This window comes from Lepidochelys kempii, chromosome 3, assembly GCF_965140285.1.
Source record: "Lepidochelys kempii isolate rLepKem1 chromosome 3, rLepKem1.hap1, whole genome shotgun sequence".
Classification (NCBI taxonomy): domain Eukaryota; kingdom Metazoa; phylum Chordata; order Testudines; family Cheloniidae; genus Lepidochelys; species Lepidochelys kempii.
The window spans coordinates 46046230-46063602 of record NC_136382.1 but is presented as its reverse complement, the minus strand read 5'-3'; the positions used below and the strand labels follow the sequence as shown (position 1 = coordinate 46063602).

Sequence of the window (17373 nt, the reverse complement as noted above, 5' to 3'; positions counted from 1 at the left end):
TTTCACCAGACATTTTCAAGAGAGTGCTTCCTAAGTGTTCTCTCATAACCTACTTTAATTAGACAAGTATCACATTTAAATGAAACGACTCCCATGAAATATGGAGGGCACAATTTGAAGTAATTTGGATAACACTATGCTAGGTCCAATCCCTAAAGGTGGGTCCGAAGATCAACACAGCCCAGCCCTAATTTTACCAGAAAGTCCCTGACAGCATGAAGTCAGGACTTCCTAAAGGGTAGCAACTGTAGCATAGTCTGTTCCATTCTCTTCTCTCCACACTCTCTCTCTGGTAATCTTCCGTCCATACTTCCGTCCATTGTTTAAATGGAGCAGCAACGCTCAGTATGAGGATGCAATTTCTAAAATTCACTTGTGCATTAATTGGTCTGTGTAAACCCCGCTGGTACATACTAAAGATTCCCTAGCGCTCTGGAACATAGTGCACAGCACTACATTAAGGCCCAACAGAAACTTTAGTGAGCAGCAGCAGGGTTTACACAGACCAAGTGCATTACACTAAAGCGCACTAGGGATCTTTTAGTACACACCAGCAAGTTTACAAGAACCGATTAATGTACACACATTAATGTGCTTTTGAAATCACATCCCCCATATGGCATATTACCACGCTGTGTAGAAAACCCCTTAGCACATTTGAAAGCACATTTTATAATATTATATTGGGCTGAAATTAAATCTCTTACCTAGTATCCATTTTTCTGATAAATATTTTATTTCAGGTTGCTTCTTTCCCAAATATTCTCCAATATAGATTTTGGCCTGACGTAGGGTTTTACATATTTTTCCTCCACACAGCTGAACAAGTTCACTTAGCTTGTTACATGGCGGTTGACTGGCAAGAGATATAAACATTACAGGCTGACTTGAAAAGAGGTCCTGCTGATATTTTCCTGATGACAGGTGGCGTTGAAGTCTGCAGATCTGTTTTTAAGGAAACAAGGAAATTAAGAACTAACATGTTTCAATTTCATTTATAAGCAGCAAGTAAAGCTAGTCTTTGCATTTAGGAAAAGAATTATAGGATATGAAAACAACTCTTTACATTCCCAGGTAAACTCTTGGGTAAGTCATACCATGATTAGCTAACAATCACTATATATTTATTTTTTTATTTATGACTTTTTTTGGCTTGATACAAAAGCCAAAATATCTATGTGCCATTTATTTGATTTCCATAATCTAGCCAGGTATTTATTCAATGCTCAATCTAACATGGTACTTGAATACCTTACAAGTGTATAAATGCAGCAGGCAGTGTAAAGATAAGCTCTACCTTTGGTTCTCTCCCCCCCTTTCTGCAGCACAGGTTGAAGGAATTTGTTTAATAGTATTTGCATAGTAATTTTTAATAAAAAAGCTAAGTAGATGAGACGGATTTTGTGTTTCTCTCTGAATGCGGTGAGAATGGTGGGCGCTTTTAGGTCTTGTAGTAAGTAATTCCACTTTGGTGGGCAAGATGCTGAAAAACCTCTATCTCCTGCTTCTTCTGGTTATAGACAGATCATCGGTCTGATTATAGACAGATCATTGTTCACAGTAAATCTTGGTCATGAAGTCTTTTGAGACCGCTCAGGTCCAAGCCATTGGAAGGCTTTGACCATTAAGACCAACACATAATAAACTTAATCCTATATTTTACTTTGAGCCAGTTTTAAGAGGCATTAAGGGAAACCTTTAAAAATAGGCCTTGTCTGCAGTAGGGGCTTTAGCACTGATGTAGCAATGCATATGTGTAAACGCCTCAAACCCTGGCTCCACTGAAATCAATGGCAAAATTCCCATTGACTTCAAAAGGGACCAGGATTTCACCCCTGGTATTGAGATGCACTATGCTACTGTAAACACGGCTTGTGCTGGTGCAGCTTACACCCAGGTTTACCGGTGGCAACTATATTTGTGTAGTTACACTACTGCTAAAAACTCCAGTGTAAACTGGGCTTTAGGAAAGTAAGATACGGTATGTTAATGGATCTCGATGGAAGTTGGTGCTCAGCATCCTTAGTCACAATAACACACATGCAATTTGGTTGAGAAAATGCAGATGACTAAGTGTAAGGGCCACATTCAAAACATCATAGACTTGTATTGTTGGAAGAAGCTGGATCCAGCTGCAGAGCTGAAAGAGCCTAACATATTTCAAGGAAAAGAAATGTAGTCCTGAACCCGGGGAAAAAACGAAAACAGTATTTTCCCTGCAGGTCCACTGTCTATATTTGCTTAGAAGGTTTGGTAGGTATAATGAAGTGAAAAAAACCCTAGGCAACCAGAACATGGAACCAGGGAAAATATGCCATGGTAAGGATAAAGACCCCTTTGTGATTCCCCCCGTGTTGAGGATTAAGCAGAAGAAATGCTGGAATTATGGTAAAGAATATCAGAGAAGTCTGTTCAGTCTAGGATCAAACTGGGCCAAGAATACAGAGAATGAATGGACAGAAGATTACTTAAAACAACCAAATCCAGATTTAAGATTAACAACATATGTGTGTATATAATGGGACTATTACACACTGTACCTCTTGCATGCAAACTCTTTCCCTCTTTAGAAGACTTTTTCCATGCATAACATAGAAAGAGAAAAGGAAAGTCCTTTACAAATCTGTGAAGTCCTTAACACTATTAATGTGGTTGTGTACTTACAATTAAACAAGAAAAGGGCTGATTGATATACATGAGGAGTGTCTAGCAATTTCTTCTCCTGGTAGGTTTGGTATACTCTGGAACAGGGGTTCTCAACCTTTTTCCTTCTGAGGCCCCCCAACGTGCTAGAAAAACTCCATGGCCCACCTGTGCCACAACAACAGGTCTTCTGCATATAAAAGCCAGGGCTGGCATTAGGGGGTAGAAAACAGGGCAACTGCATGGGGCTGTATGCCACAGGAGCCCCTGCAAAGCTAAGTTGCTCAGGCTTCGGCTTCAGCCCTGGGTGATGGGGCTCAGGTCCCCAGGCTTCAGCCCCATGCGGTGTGGCTTCAGCTTCCTACCCTGTGCCTTAGTGAGTCTAACACTGGCCATGCTTGGAGGACCTCCTGCAACTTGCTTGAGGCCCCCCAGTGGGCCCTGGACCCCTGGTTGAGAAACACTGCTCTAGAAAGGGCAGATAGAGTACTGTGGAATGAAAAAACATTTCCTTTAGCTGAAGTATGAAGTTCAGAACTATTCTGGTCAGGTTGCTACTGCAAGTACTAAAGACTAACCATTACCCCTAAACTATCTAGAGCTGAAATAATCAAACCATTATAATAAAAGGGTTTTTTATAAGCCAATTAGTTGCAGTACATAATGACTTGAGCATTCGGGCAGGGGTTCAAAATGATGTTCATAAAGATGACAGATGTGTGTTGCACCAGTTAAAGTCTTTTCAGTGTCTGATTTCACTTCCCGGTAAAGTTCAATACAGCAATCAAATCTGGAGGTCACAAATACATGGAACATCACATCTAAGTCTTTGTCTGCCAGGATTAGGTAAAGTCTCATGGCCAGCCACAGGAAGAAGATGGCATTTAAAAAAAACAAACAAACCACAACAACAGCTGCTATTTAGGTTTCCAGGGTAAGTATAGGTTCTAGGAGGACACTGTGCTACTATACCACTTGATCAGTGAGGGAGCAGATGTCCTTGTTGACTAGTTCATTGAAATATCTTCCTCATGCCAGCAGCGCCTCCTCAGTCTAGTTCAGGTTTAACAACATATACAATAAATGCACAAACTGATAACTGGATCTGCCAAACCTATCTGATATTTTTTGTCCCTGTTTTCCTTGTTGAAGCTTGGTGAACTGGCTCTTAGGTAATAAACAACAAGAGCTACAGTTGCCAATACAAGAAGAGATGAAGGCAAAAATAAAAGTTTGGGCACAAGAGTGGCTGAGATATTTTTCGATGCTGGTAGTTTTTCACGAATGTGAAAAATAGGGAAATGATCTGAACAGTGGACTCCTGACTTTGACACTGACTCACTGTGTCACTTTGGGCACTTAAGATCTTTGTGCTTTAGTTTACAAATCTATGGAGTCGGGATGAAAATGCTCATCCAATTTACAAGGGGTTGTGAAGATTAATTAATGTTTGTAAAGAGCTTTCAGATCCTCAGATAAAATTACAAAGCATGTTTATTATCTTTATAAGAGGGAGTTTCTTAGTGTTGGTGATCAGTGCCAGACAAACAAGGAAAAACAAAGCCCATGCTGAGATACCACAGACAGCAGTTGCACAATCTCCATCGATGTCATTCTTCAGAGGAGTCAGTCCTAAATGAAGGTAAAACTTTTTATGCTCATGAAATCCTTGGCTGCTCTGCTGAAACTACAAACTGTTAGTTTTCTATAAGCTAGCTTGCAGGACATTTTAGAGAAGCCAGAAGCTGACAGAGTTAAGGCAGGCCAAAAGGCTAAAATATGGTCAAAAATGTGTTGTAGCTATTTATTCTTACAGTGTTCAAACAACATATGCATCAATAAGGTCAAAGAGAGCTTTCCCAACTGACTTCAATGAGTACACGCTCAAGACCGTAATATACTTTGTAATCTCTGATGTGCAAATAAAAGGCAGGATTCTGGTATTCCTGTGATTGCACTTACTCACTTTCATGAATTACCAGTTATTTCAAAATGTGTATTCACCAAGCAAACATAAAAATGCTTTAGCTAAAAAGCATTCAGGTAAGAAGTTCAACAAATTATACACTATACTCTAATGAAAACAACACAGAAACAGAGCCTCATGATAAACATGATCCTATCTTTGGTGGCTCAAATAGCCTTCTTCTTCCGTTAGAGAGAATTGAGAACATCTACTAATCTCCTGAGTTGCTTATATAGACAAATCAACTATATCTGAAAGGAGAAAAAATAATCACCAGGAGACATTAATTTAGTGTTAGTTTATCTAAAATTAACAATCAGACTTGATTCCAAGGGACCTTTGTGCTTGACTTGCCATGCTGCTTTTTTTAGTCTGGCGCTCTAGGGCTTCCAAGATTAAACTGATTAGGATTGACAAGATCTGTTTATGTTAAAAACCCAACAGGACATGAGTTTCTTAGATGGAAGACATACAATTTAACTTGATTGTAATCCTTCTGTTTCACACATTTTACAGGACATGATTTTAAAAGGCCCGTTGTATTCCCACTTCTTCAAACATTTTCTCTGAATGCATTTATTGTTCAGGTGACTCATAATGAAAAATTGTGTTATTTGTACAGTTAGTCCTACTACTGGAAATACACTTGGGTTAAATTAATATTAAAGGCAAAAATTGCATGAATGTTATGTTAAAAATTTGCACAGCTAATCACAAAGAGTCTGGAATGTAAATGTTATGATTCCAACAGAAACATTAGGTCAAGCTGTGTTGCACAATCCATGTAGTTTGATATATATATTTGTGTTATAAACACTAAGGTTGGGATTTTCAAAGGAGTTAAAATGCTGAAATCCCTTTGAGATAGCTCCTACCTTTAGCCTCTTTTGAAAATCTCAGAATAATGTATTAATCTACATATTGACTGGAATAAAAGGAACAGCATATTGTACATTGTGCAATATGACCAAAATTAAGTTTCTGTTTGGACCTTACATTTTGCTTTTCCTGACACTTTTATTTTTAAGTACAGCTTTCCAGCCAAATTGTGCTTGGATCCTGCTCAGGTGTACAACAAGGAGAGAAACTCATCCAGAGGCTAGAAATAATTGAAAATCCTGTATTCAGACAGCACAAGGGCTCTGCAGGGCTAGAATTGCTTTCAAAGCCAGCCTACGCATAGAGGAGTGGAGGTAGCCAGTCTTAGAAGAGAAAACATATTGCACGCTCTGGAAGCCATTTGACCACCCCCAACTTGGACTAGAGATTGAATGGCACAATCCACCTCTTCAAATTGAATTACCCAACTTTGTAACATCAAAGAGTTTGCAGCACTCCAGGACTGCTGCACACCCTTTGATTTTTTTTTTTTTTTAAAGTTTGAGCAAAATCTTCCTCATTTCAATCCTAATCAGAGACCAAATGTGAGAAAAATTCAGCCCAAAGAAGTGAGTATTTCCACCAATAGCATTTGTGCAAACAGTTATTATGGAAACTATTTCATAACTGTACCTATAATAGGCACGACCAGCACCTGCTATGATATCAAACATTGATGCTAATTCTCCTGTCTAATTACTGTATATTCCTATCAGGTGGCTCTGAGAAGAGAGTCCCACTGACTATAGTAGTTATTCAGGATTTAGATATTTAGCTTAGTTCTTTCATCAGACAGATGAACCGGCAATAGCACCCCCCTTACATTGTTTGGCACTGTTATAAATCATAAATAAGAGAAATTAACAATTTATAATCCCCTTTGAATTGAGGATTTGAAAAAGATCATCATTACACTGACTGAAAATTAAAGGTATTGAGAATTTATGATGTAGTAATGCAGCATTTCTTCATTACAATAACAACTGATCAACTTTCCTCCATTTTTCATGTCTTACATTTTTAAGTCTTCAGATTGTGGGTTGTATGTTACAAAGAATATTAACAATAGCAACAAATAGGTAACATATGATGTATTTAAATATACTGCACGTATGCAGGATTGGGATTTTTGCTTCAGCCGTTACATTTAACTTCCTCTTTCTGAACTAGACACCTCCATAAACACTATCATTTTAGTAACGAGTGCTACAGTTGTGCCTGGAACTTTATGAGAATGTATAAAAACAGGTCCCTGGACAAAACTACTTCCAATCCAAGACCTTGATCCTTCAGACTCAAGAGAAGGCCAGATCCACCTACAGCTGAACCTCAGAGTTACAGACACCTCGGGAATAGAGGTTGTTCTTAACTCTGGAATGTTTGTAACTCTAAACAAAATGTTATGGTCGTTCTTTCAAAAGTTTACAACTGAACATTGACTTAATACAGTTTTGAAACTTTACTATGCAGAAGAAAAATGCATCCTTCTGGTTCCAAGTGAGGTGTGTGGTTGACCAGTCAGTTCATAACTCTGGTGTTTGTAACTCTGTGGTTCTACTGTATTTGTAAGATTGGAGCCCAAGTCATACCAGAGTAAAAGAAGGTAAATGATCAGGTTGAGGAGGAGATGAGTGAGGATTGCAAAAGAAAAGTCATAGGGCTGATTCCGATCTTGCTGACACTGATGCAAATATTTACATCAGTGGAATTACTTCTGATTTGCACCAATGTGAGGTTGGAATAAGACCCCACAAAATGTATATAGTAACCTGCATCTCTATCTTTTTCTATCTGCCCTCAGCCTCCTTTTTGATTTTGGGAGAATAAGGTCAAGTGTGAGAAAAGGGATGGCTGGCACAGGAGGGGAGGTTAGTAGCAAATGGCCATATACCTGACACACACAGTTCATTAGCATTCTTTCGAAAGTTACATGAAATATCTAAGTTATTCTAAGTCTTTTTAAGGTACAGTACAGTAGGTATCAGAGTTTAACTAAAAATGCACTCGGTATAAAACAAATTTAGGTTAAAGAAAATATATTTTAAAAAACAAGATTTGTTTTGGTTATTAGTCCTTTTGTCTTTGCGAATTATGCATGTGGTTTCCCCACAATATACTCCAGAGTGGCCTTTCAAATTCAGGTAATAAAAGTATAAGGACATGCCTAATGTTCCTACTTTTTTTTTATGTAACTGGAAAATTATTCATCAGTGAAACTGCTCCCTTCCTATGAACTACACAAGTGTTAATGCACATCCTATAAGAAAAACAGTGTTGTATTTGAAGTACTCTCCTGCCTGAAACATGGTAGTAAGCATGCAATTCTGCACAAAGATTAAGGGAAAAATATTGCCCTAAATTACTTCAGCTAAAGGAAACCTTGAATTTAGGCTACTGTCACGAAGGCTGAGTCCACTTACCAAGCTTCTGAAGTATAACATCAAATAAAATCCACCATTAATACAGATTTATAGCTATATAATTGAGAGGTAGAGTGAACATTTTCAAAATTATGATGGCAGAGTTTTGTCCATAATGCTTGTCATTCACAGGAGATGCATATTTTTTTGGCACACTTTGAGGACCAAATCTTGTTGCTTGTGAAGTCAATGGGTAATTGACCATTTCCTTTAACCAGAACAGGCTCTGACCACTAAAGGGGGAAAGGTTTGATTCCCTACTCTGTTATACCAGTTTTAGGCTGGTATAATGGCACTGAAGTCAATGGATTTACAGCAGCATAAAACTATGGTGTAACAGAGTGGTAAATCAGGCACAAAAAATAATATGCTCCATTAAGCTACAAATTTAGTAAGAAAGATAGTTCTAAAAATGGAGTTTAATGGAGTTGGGTAATATTGCTGGTGAAATCTTAAGGTCTGAGTTTACAGTTTCAGTGGGATTCAATATCGTTAAGGGTGCTCAGTATCTCTGAGGATTGAGCCATTAGTATTTGTATTTGCTGACACTAGTTCTTCAGAAACATCTAGGGAAGAATATGGGCCTAATTTATTGCATATATAGGAAACATTACACTTACATTGTCCTACATTTTCAGGTAGTCTGTCACTTTCTAAAAAATTGAAAGGAAAACACATATGTGGAACCCCAGGCACATTTGAAGATGAAGATTACACACACATGAAAGTGAAATAGAGTATCAGCCTGCTTCTGATAAAGAATAGTATAATGCAGTGAAGACAGCTTAGAAGTACAGTTATCCTGCAGTGAGGGTCTTAAAGAATCTGCAGGATCCTATAGGGATCAAGGAAGCCTGCATAACTATACACTAGGTCCAAGTAGTCTCCTTTGGGTAGGTCCAAGGAGAAATGCCCTAGGTTTTCATCTTTCTAAGTGTCAGTATAAAAGGAAGAAAATGATCAAACCAAACAGTGTCATTGTTTAGATAGTAACAAAGTAAAGTGCAAACTTGTTATAGTGCTTAAAAAGCTGGTTTGATCTTTTTTGTCCTTTATTTATTTTAGAAATTTGCTATTAGTCATTTAACATTATAAGCAGTTTTAAACTTGAAAATGTTATTCAGTAAATATTTAGTTTAAAACTATGTTGGAATGCTGCACTAAATAGTGGATTTTTAAAATTAGGTGCTTCATAACTAATACGATCTGGTTAAGAACTGGATTTTCCCTAAACTTACCAGCTGTTCCATGCAGACATTGTTCTTTGCCTGTGAAGAATTCTATTGAAGTTAATGGGGTTGCACATGAGTGCAGGCATGATCAGAGCCATAACAGTATGCTCAGCAAAAATTACCTGGGTTAGCTTGTCTGCTCTAATAGGTACAATAGTCTCAACCTTTCCTTTATCAGCATCAAGGAATTTCGTTACTAGGGCAGGTATTTATCATTCTGTGAAGAAAACTCAATCTGTAGTGTTTAGTGCAAATTATTGAAAATATCATATCCACATTCTAGTATATTAACTGGAACTGATGTTTTTCTATAAACTATCAATACTGTCCAGCCAAAGTACGGGCTCCCATTTTGTCAAACTGCAGAAGCACACGATTTCAAATGACAGAAATGCTAACACCCTTTTTGTATGACTGATAAAGGAATGTCAACATCCCAACATGCATTCACAAGTGGAGACTGTTTGTGGGCAAATCCATGTATGTGCATTAATGGGTTTGGGGGTCTGAAAAAGTTTGAGCATCTGTTTGAAAATCTGAGGCAGAAAAATTGCCCGTCAATTTCTCCTGTTGACAACATCAAGAGAAATGTGTTATAAAGACAATTGATACACAGCAAAGACTGTGGAAATTCCTCCAAAATACTTCTCTTTTTTCCTCAGTAGTTTTCTACAGAAGTGTTTTCTGGCAAAAAAGAAAGTGAAGGGTGAAAGAAAACTAGAATGAAGACAATTTTACTAATAAAGTTTCTTTATACTATGTGTTGACAGACAAGCCTTACTTCTCTCAAATCTCATAGACTGATAAGTAAGGCTTACTTCAACAATATATTCTCTAAAAGACATAGTCGTATTGGGAATACTATACAAAAATGTTTGGCAAACATATCTACTGTTTGGCAGATATTCAAAATCATACTTGAAGATGTTTGGATCACTTCTTCCTCCAGAGCAAATTTTTGCAGAAAAAAACAGAACAAAATTACTTACTTTTAGTTTAGATTTGCTTTTTTCCCACTGAACCAGAACAATTTATAAAATACTGTGTAACATAAATATATGACAGCTATATATTTTAAAAAAGAAAAGAAATTAGGCTTATTGAACACATGTTTTTCCCTAGTGTAGATCAATAGGACTTAAAACTAAGGTTTGTATTTCAAGTGCACATACATCACATCAGAAACTTTACGGTTGCAAGATATAGTAAGTTTCATTATAATTCCATTTTACTTGCACATAACTTCCCCAAAAAAATCTCTTTCTAAACTGAAAGTTTCCATGTTTGGTCTCAGCACAAATGAATTTTTATGGAAAATTTAAGAAAATCCCTCGAAATGTAGGCTTCGATCCTGCAATCACTTGAACGTATGCTTAACTTTACACAGGTGAGAAATGCTGTTGACCTTAGTGGAACTACTCACGTGAAAGTCTGTGTAGGCATGAAAAGAACAGGAGTACTTGTGGCACCTTAGAGATTAACAAATTTATTAGAGCATAAGCTTTCGTGGGCTACAGCCCACTTCATCGGATGCATAGAATGGAACATATAGTAAGAAGAAATATATATACATACAGATAAGTTGGAAGTTGCCATACAAACTGTGAGAGGCTAATTAGTTAAGATGAGTTATTATCAGCAGGAGAAAAAAACTTTTGTAGTGATAATCAAGATGGCCCATTTAGACAGTTGACAAGAAGGTGTGAGGATACTTAACTTTAGGGAAATAGATTCAATATGTGTAATGACCCAGCCACTCCCAGTCTCTATTCAAATCCAACTTAATGGTATCTAGTTTGCATATTAATTCAAGCTCAGCAGTTTCTCATTGGAGTCTGTTTTTGAAGCTTTTCTGTTGCAAAATTGCCACCCTTAAATCTTTCATTGAGTGGCCAGAGAGGTTGAAGCGTTCTTCTACCGGGTTTTTAATGTTATGATTCCTGATGTCAGATTTGTGTCCATTTATTCTTTTGCATAGAGACTGTCCGGTTTGGCCAATGTACATGGCGGAGGGGCATTGCTGGCACATGACAGCATATATCACATTGGTAGATGTGCAGGTAAACAAGCCGCTGATGGGGTGGCTAATGTGATTAAGTTCTATGATGGTGTCACTTGAATAAATATGTGGACAGAGTTGGCATCAGGCTTTGTTGCAAGGATAGGTTTCTGGGTTAGTGTTTTTGTTATGTGGTGTGTGGTTCCTGGAGAGTATTTGCTTCCGGTTGGGGTGCCGTCTGTAAGCAAGGACTGGTCTGTCTCCCAAGATCTATGAGAGTGAGGGATCATTTTTCAGGCTAGGTTGTTGATGTGCTGGAGAGGTTTTAGTTGGGGGCTGAAGGTGACAGCTAGTGGCGTTCTGTTATTTTCTTTGTTGGGCCTGTACTGTAGTAGGTGACTTCTGAGTACTCTTCTGGGTCTGTCAATCTGTTTTTTCACTTCAGCAGGTGAGTATTGTAGTAGGTGTTTGTCTCTGTCTGAGGGATTGGAGCACCATTAACCTCAGCCTAGACCAATCCACACAAGCGGTCCATTTCCTGGACACTACTGTACTAATAAGCGATGGTCACATAAACACCACCCTATACCAGAAACCTACTAACCACTATACTTACCTACATGCCTCCAGCTTCCATCCAGGACACACCACATGCTCCATTGTCTACAGCCAAGTTCTAAGATACAACCACATTTGCCTCTCACAGTTTGTATGGCAACTTCCAACTTATATGTATGTATATCTATTTCTTCTTACTGTATGTTCCATTCTATGCATCCGATGAAGGGCTGTAGCCCACAAAAGCTTGTGCTCTAATAAATTTGTTAGTCTCTATGGTGCCACAAGTACTCCTGTTCTTTTTGCCGATACAGACTAACACGGCTGCTACTCTGAAACCTGTGTAGGCGTGGGGACTTAAATATGCAAACTTACATTCACAAATGAGGTCTTAACTACCCACAAAAAAGGAAAAGAAAGATGGATGGCTTTAAATGAGAGCATCCTTGCTTGCTTGCATCCATTCAACTAGGTCAGAAAAAACACAAAATAAATTCATCTGTGTGTGATTGACTCACACAATTGACAATAATTTACAAATGAACTAAGAGATTTTCTCCAGAGTTTAATACATTTTAAGTTTCAATAAGGACTACTTCAAGTGTCTAGATTCTGTTTCCTCAAAAGTAGTTGAGAATAAAATTCTTTCACCCCCTCTTTCCCCACCTGCAACCTAGATCACAACAAGCTGTAGGACAAAAGTAGCTGAACCAAAAATAAACAAACTGTTGAAATAAGAAAGTGTTGCACATTTTAGTTTCCAAAGAACTTGTTTAAGAACATTATGGACAACTGAAAAAGGCATATAATACAAAAATGAGCATGCTTTTACCAAAGGCTCACTACTACCACACATATCCTTACAAACACTGTCACATGGCAGTGAGTATGAGGTTAACTCTGACAGATGTGAGAGAATGTTTAGCCAGCCATAGCCTCTAAAGATGCAGGTACAGAAAGGAAAGCCAATCTGGGATTGACCCATAAGAAATATGGCTGACTTAATTAAATTTAGTTAATTAACCTTTGTGCATAACAACCTTATTGTTCTCACACAGTCTATCTCCTGTATGACAGCAATAGGGAACACTACTTTGTTGGATATATCCATCCTTCTTTTTGTGATCATTTTCCATTTTTGCCATGTGGCTTTCACATACGATCTACCTTCTTAGCTCATACAATGTCAGTTGTTATACCCTTACTGAGTTTTCCCATACTCCATGAGCAGTCCCATTGATTTTAATAGAACAGCTTGAGTAGTAAGGTACTACTGAATGTAAGTGGCAAAATCTGGTTAGAGAAAAACATAAGAAGGACATTGCCAAGAGATACAAACATGTATTGACCCAAAGCAAAACTGAGGAACACCATAAACATATCTGCCTTAACACAGGACACTGAAATGTAGAGTACTTAACAAGCTGACTACAGTATGACAAGAGGCAGCCCTTTAAGAGAGGTGCACCACAGGCTAACATAGAGCCATAACTTATTAAGAAGAACCTGTATACAATGCAGCTAAATGTTACATATCAACTAGTACAGCATTTTTCAAAGTTTGGGTTGCAACTCAGTACTGGGTTGTGGCATGTCAGACATTGGGTCGCTCTGGTCAGCACCTCCAACTGGGATGTTAAAAGTCCCATCGGCGGTGCTGTCCAGCTAAGGCAGGCTAGGGCCTACCTGTTCCAACATCATGCTGCGCTCCGCAAGCAGCCAGGAGCGGGTCCGGCTTTTAGGCAGGGAGGCCACGGGGTTCCATGTGCTGCCCCTGCCCCAGGCACCAGCTCCGCACTCCCATTGGCTGTGGGGGTGGTGTTGCTTGTGCGCCTCAGGACCTGCTGTTGGCCGCTTCAGGCGCAGCGCGGTTCGCGGTCCCAGGACAGGCGGAAAGCCTGCCTCTGCACCCCAGCTGCACTGCTGACCAGGAGCCACCAGAGGTAAGTCCACACCCCAACCCCCTGCCCCAGCCCTGAGCCCCCCAACCCAAACCCCTCATGCATCCCAAACCCTTCATCCCCGGCCCCACCCCAGAGCCCTGACTCCCTCCTGCACCCCAACCCCCTGCCCCAGCCCAGAGCCCCTCCCACACCCTGAACCCCTCATTCCTGGCCCTACCCCACAGCCCTCACCCCAACCCTGAGCCCCTCCCACACCCCAAACTCCTCAACCCCAGCTCCGTTGGGTCACGGGCATCAACAATTTTCTTCAAGTGGGTCCCCAGAAAAAACGTTTGAAAACCACTGAACTAGTAGATGAAAGCCTGTGCTGTCTCAGGGGCATGGCAGTTAGGCCAGGTAATCCACCATTTGTATTCAGTATCTGATTCATTTTTCCTTAGGGTTCTCCTTGTTTTAGCTCTCTGGATAGGTCTACCCTGCAATTGGGCACCTGCGGCTGGCCTGCGCCAGCTGATTCAGGCTCCAGCCCAAATCATTAAACAGCCTCTTGGTCCGAGTCATCTGGCACAGGCCAATCGCAGGCATCTAACTGCAGTGTAGACATACCCTCTGGGGCCAGTCAGGGTAGCTTTCTTGCTTGGCATTGTGTGGGGTCAGAGCTTAGAGTGGTACTAGACGTATGGGAACTGTTTTCACTCGTACCCAGTTCTGCACGGCTTGGAATCAGATTATTTCAGTAGTCGTGGCAGGTCTTCACATCAGCATGCTTGTATACCCTTTCACCAAACACTGTATCAGGAAACACTCACAAAACACTACAGAGGTGAACGTACGAACCCAACACAAAGCAGTGGGTATTATTGACCAGAAAATCTATAGAGTGGAAGTAAGGCCATGCCTGTAGGTATTTTTGGACTATTGTTTCCATGGGCTGTGCTGTAGTGAGCCATGTTGATGTTTGTACATGTTCCCCTAAGATAACGCACAGAACTGCCCCCTGGCTGGAAGCACAACCACCATTTTGTTACTCCACATTGTTACCCCACCATTTTGTTACTCCCACCTTCCCTGATCAGCTATCACATTCCAATAGCCACGGAACCTTTGAAAGCCGACATTCCATCTGGTCCTCACAGGGCCCAGGGATGACTGCACCAGGTGACATTCTGAGCAAACAGAGCTCTGAGCTAAGTGTGTAGCTGTTTCCATCACTTCATAATGACTCAGACATTCTAGACTTCAGAATGATAGACAGACAGAGGGACAGGCCTGGAAGATTTGTGCAGGCATCGAATGAGAGGTATGTGCTGCCATGGAGTGTGTCTAGGGTTATTGTCCATGGTGACTGTGTTGTTGTGTAGATGGTTTAGAAGAACTGTGGCAAATGGGCCAAATAATCCACCATGTGTACAGTCTCCCTCATACAAGTCAAACTGTTGCATGCAAATTAGCTGTACAGTAAGGGTGTGAGTGATACTTTTGATAGCACAATGGTCTAGGACTCTGCATGGAACAGATACATGCCTTACTACTGTAGCTATACATTGCATGGGTGTAATTCATCAAGTCAAATTGACTGAAAACTTAAAACCTGGCCAGAAACAGACCATGAAACCCTATGATTCCACCTGGTGATATTTTGAACAAAAAAAGAGACATCAACATTTCTTACAGCTGTTTTCAACTGTTTCACACTGACTCAACAGACGCTCTAGGCTTCAGGCTGACACACAGTGTGACAATCCTGGAATTTATTGTACAGATCAAGTTACTAGGCAAGGGAGCAATGTTTGCATAGAAGAAATATATTAAAATTATGGCATCATGTGAATTATCTTAGGTTTCTTATTTAATTTGTTGCTTTGGGAAGCCCTACATTATTATTATTATTTTAAATGACAGGATATTTTGCAGAAAGCTCCAAGAATGACATTTGTTTTGGTGTCTGAGGCAGGGGGAATGCTTCCATCAGCCTTTAGGAGTAAATGATAAATCCAGTGCTGTCATCAGATTTGCTATACCTGGCAAAGTGTAGATGAATAATACTTTGATAAAGAAAAAGGTTTCCTATTCCAGTAATAACAAAATCAGTGAGCTTGTTGAAAGGAAAAGCCTGGCAAATGCGACGGGTTACACAGATGCTCCCTAAAGAGTCTCTCCCCAAACAGTTGTATTAGCCCATCATAAAAGTAATGTTACATTGAGAGTAACTCCTAGTTTTATTATCCTAAAAATATACATATTCTAGTCCTTCTATTCCATCTAAAACAAACCATAATTATTTAGCAAAGACAAGAGTACATTCTCTCCCCCGCCTTAATTGAAGCTGAATGCCATTAAGAACGCCCAACAGTACCGCAATGTGTGCCAAACTTGAATTTTTTTAAGCGTCATTTGAGTTTTAAAGGCTACAGTAAGTGATGGGAACACAATTGTCTTGGGAATCTACAAATAACTTTAAAAAAGCTCATAAATCTGGCTTTTATGCCTTAGTTTTCAACAGCTTCATAAAATATGTAAAAGCTTGAACACAGTAGGTTCTTTTTTCTTCACATTTCTTATGTTTGACTTTTCTCAATCTTTTTTGATATGCTTCAGTGAAACGAATAGAAAGGACGTTGCTTTTAAAAAAATAAATTAGGCACCAACAAAATTACTTAAAGTTTAGCCTTGTTCTTTTCAGTTATATTAAAAGAGAACAACATGTACCCATTCAAGTACGACAGCTTAAAATAGTCCCTCAATATTTTTTTAACATTGTAAAAACACCTCTGTCCAAGAAATGATGCACTTTAATATCACAATACATTATCTTATGATGAAACAACAGTAATTGGTACCAGTACATATAATTTTGTAATGCAAAGCTCAGAGATCTCATATTAACACTAAAAATGTCATTATCATGCACCAATTCTGTAAAATAGTTTATAAAGAAAAAAACTTTTAATTATGAAACTCTTTTCACGTGCACTAAAATGAAACCACTTTGAAAATAGTGTGTACCTTGCCCAACTACCAACAGAGGGGCCAGCTAAAATTGGCACAGATGTGCAAAGTCTTTAAAGCCATTCTGAAACTAACAGTGCAAAATTGTTGAAGTATATTAGCTGATATATCATTCAACTGTATGTGACCTCTGTGGAATGCATCCTTACTACAACAATGTAACATAGCAAATATAGGACACAATAAGTTACCTGCCTTCCAGGAGCTCCTTATGGCCCTACTACTATGAATATTTCTGGTCCAGGGTTTTTATGACCATCACTTCATGGCAGAACATTTTATTTGTGGGTAACGCCATCTCTCCTGGTGTGTCCACTTAAACTATTGTGACTGATTAAGGGAGAGAATCTCACGGGAGATACAGCACACAAGGACTGTGTGGAGTCAATCAGTCCTGCCCTTGACATAGTAGTGGTTGCAGCTTCAAGCACACACCCTGCCATAGTAAAACATGGTTCTGTTTTAAAAACATTTAGTTGTATGCTTTTTAACTAATATGTTAAATAACAGTCACTTCGAAAAGGTAGGGATTCCATGATAGCTGCTGCAGCAGCTCTTCCTTCAGAGGCATTTAAAAATGCTCTTCTGTTTGAAGTTTATCTATCTACTACTGTTATAACCCTTAGAGTGATTATAAATGAAAAATTACAGAAGTAGTATTTTCCAGTTTGCTTACTGTGTGCTTTGAGCACACTTTGGGTGGGCCTTTCATTCAGCAAAGAAGGAGAGAAAATCCTGGAAAAATAGACAAGAGTAGTTCTAA

The 17373-nt window shown here is 39.2% G+C and overlaps 1 protein-coding gene across 2 annotated transcripts in view; it reads right to left on the bottom strand.

The window, feature by feature from the left end:
• MCPH1 (microcephalin 1) overlaps positions 1 to 17373 on the bottom strand; it is a 231812-nt gene that overhangs the window by 3974 nt on the left and 210465 nt on the right. For both annotated transcript variants that reach the window (XM_073336219.1, XM_073336231.1), the window contains one exon: positions 708 to 945. In XM_073336219.1, coding sequence (XP_073192320.1) covers positions 708 to 945 — 238 coding nt within the window. The remainder of the gene's footprint in view (positions 1 to 707; positions 946 to 17373) is intronic.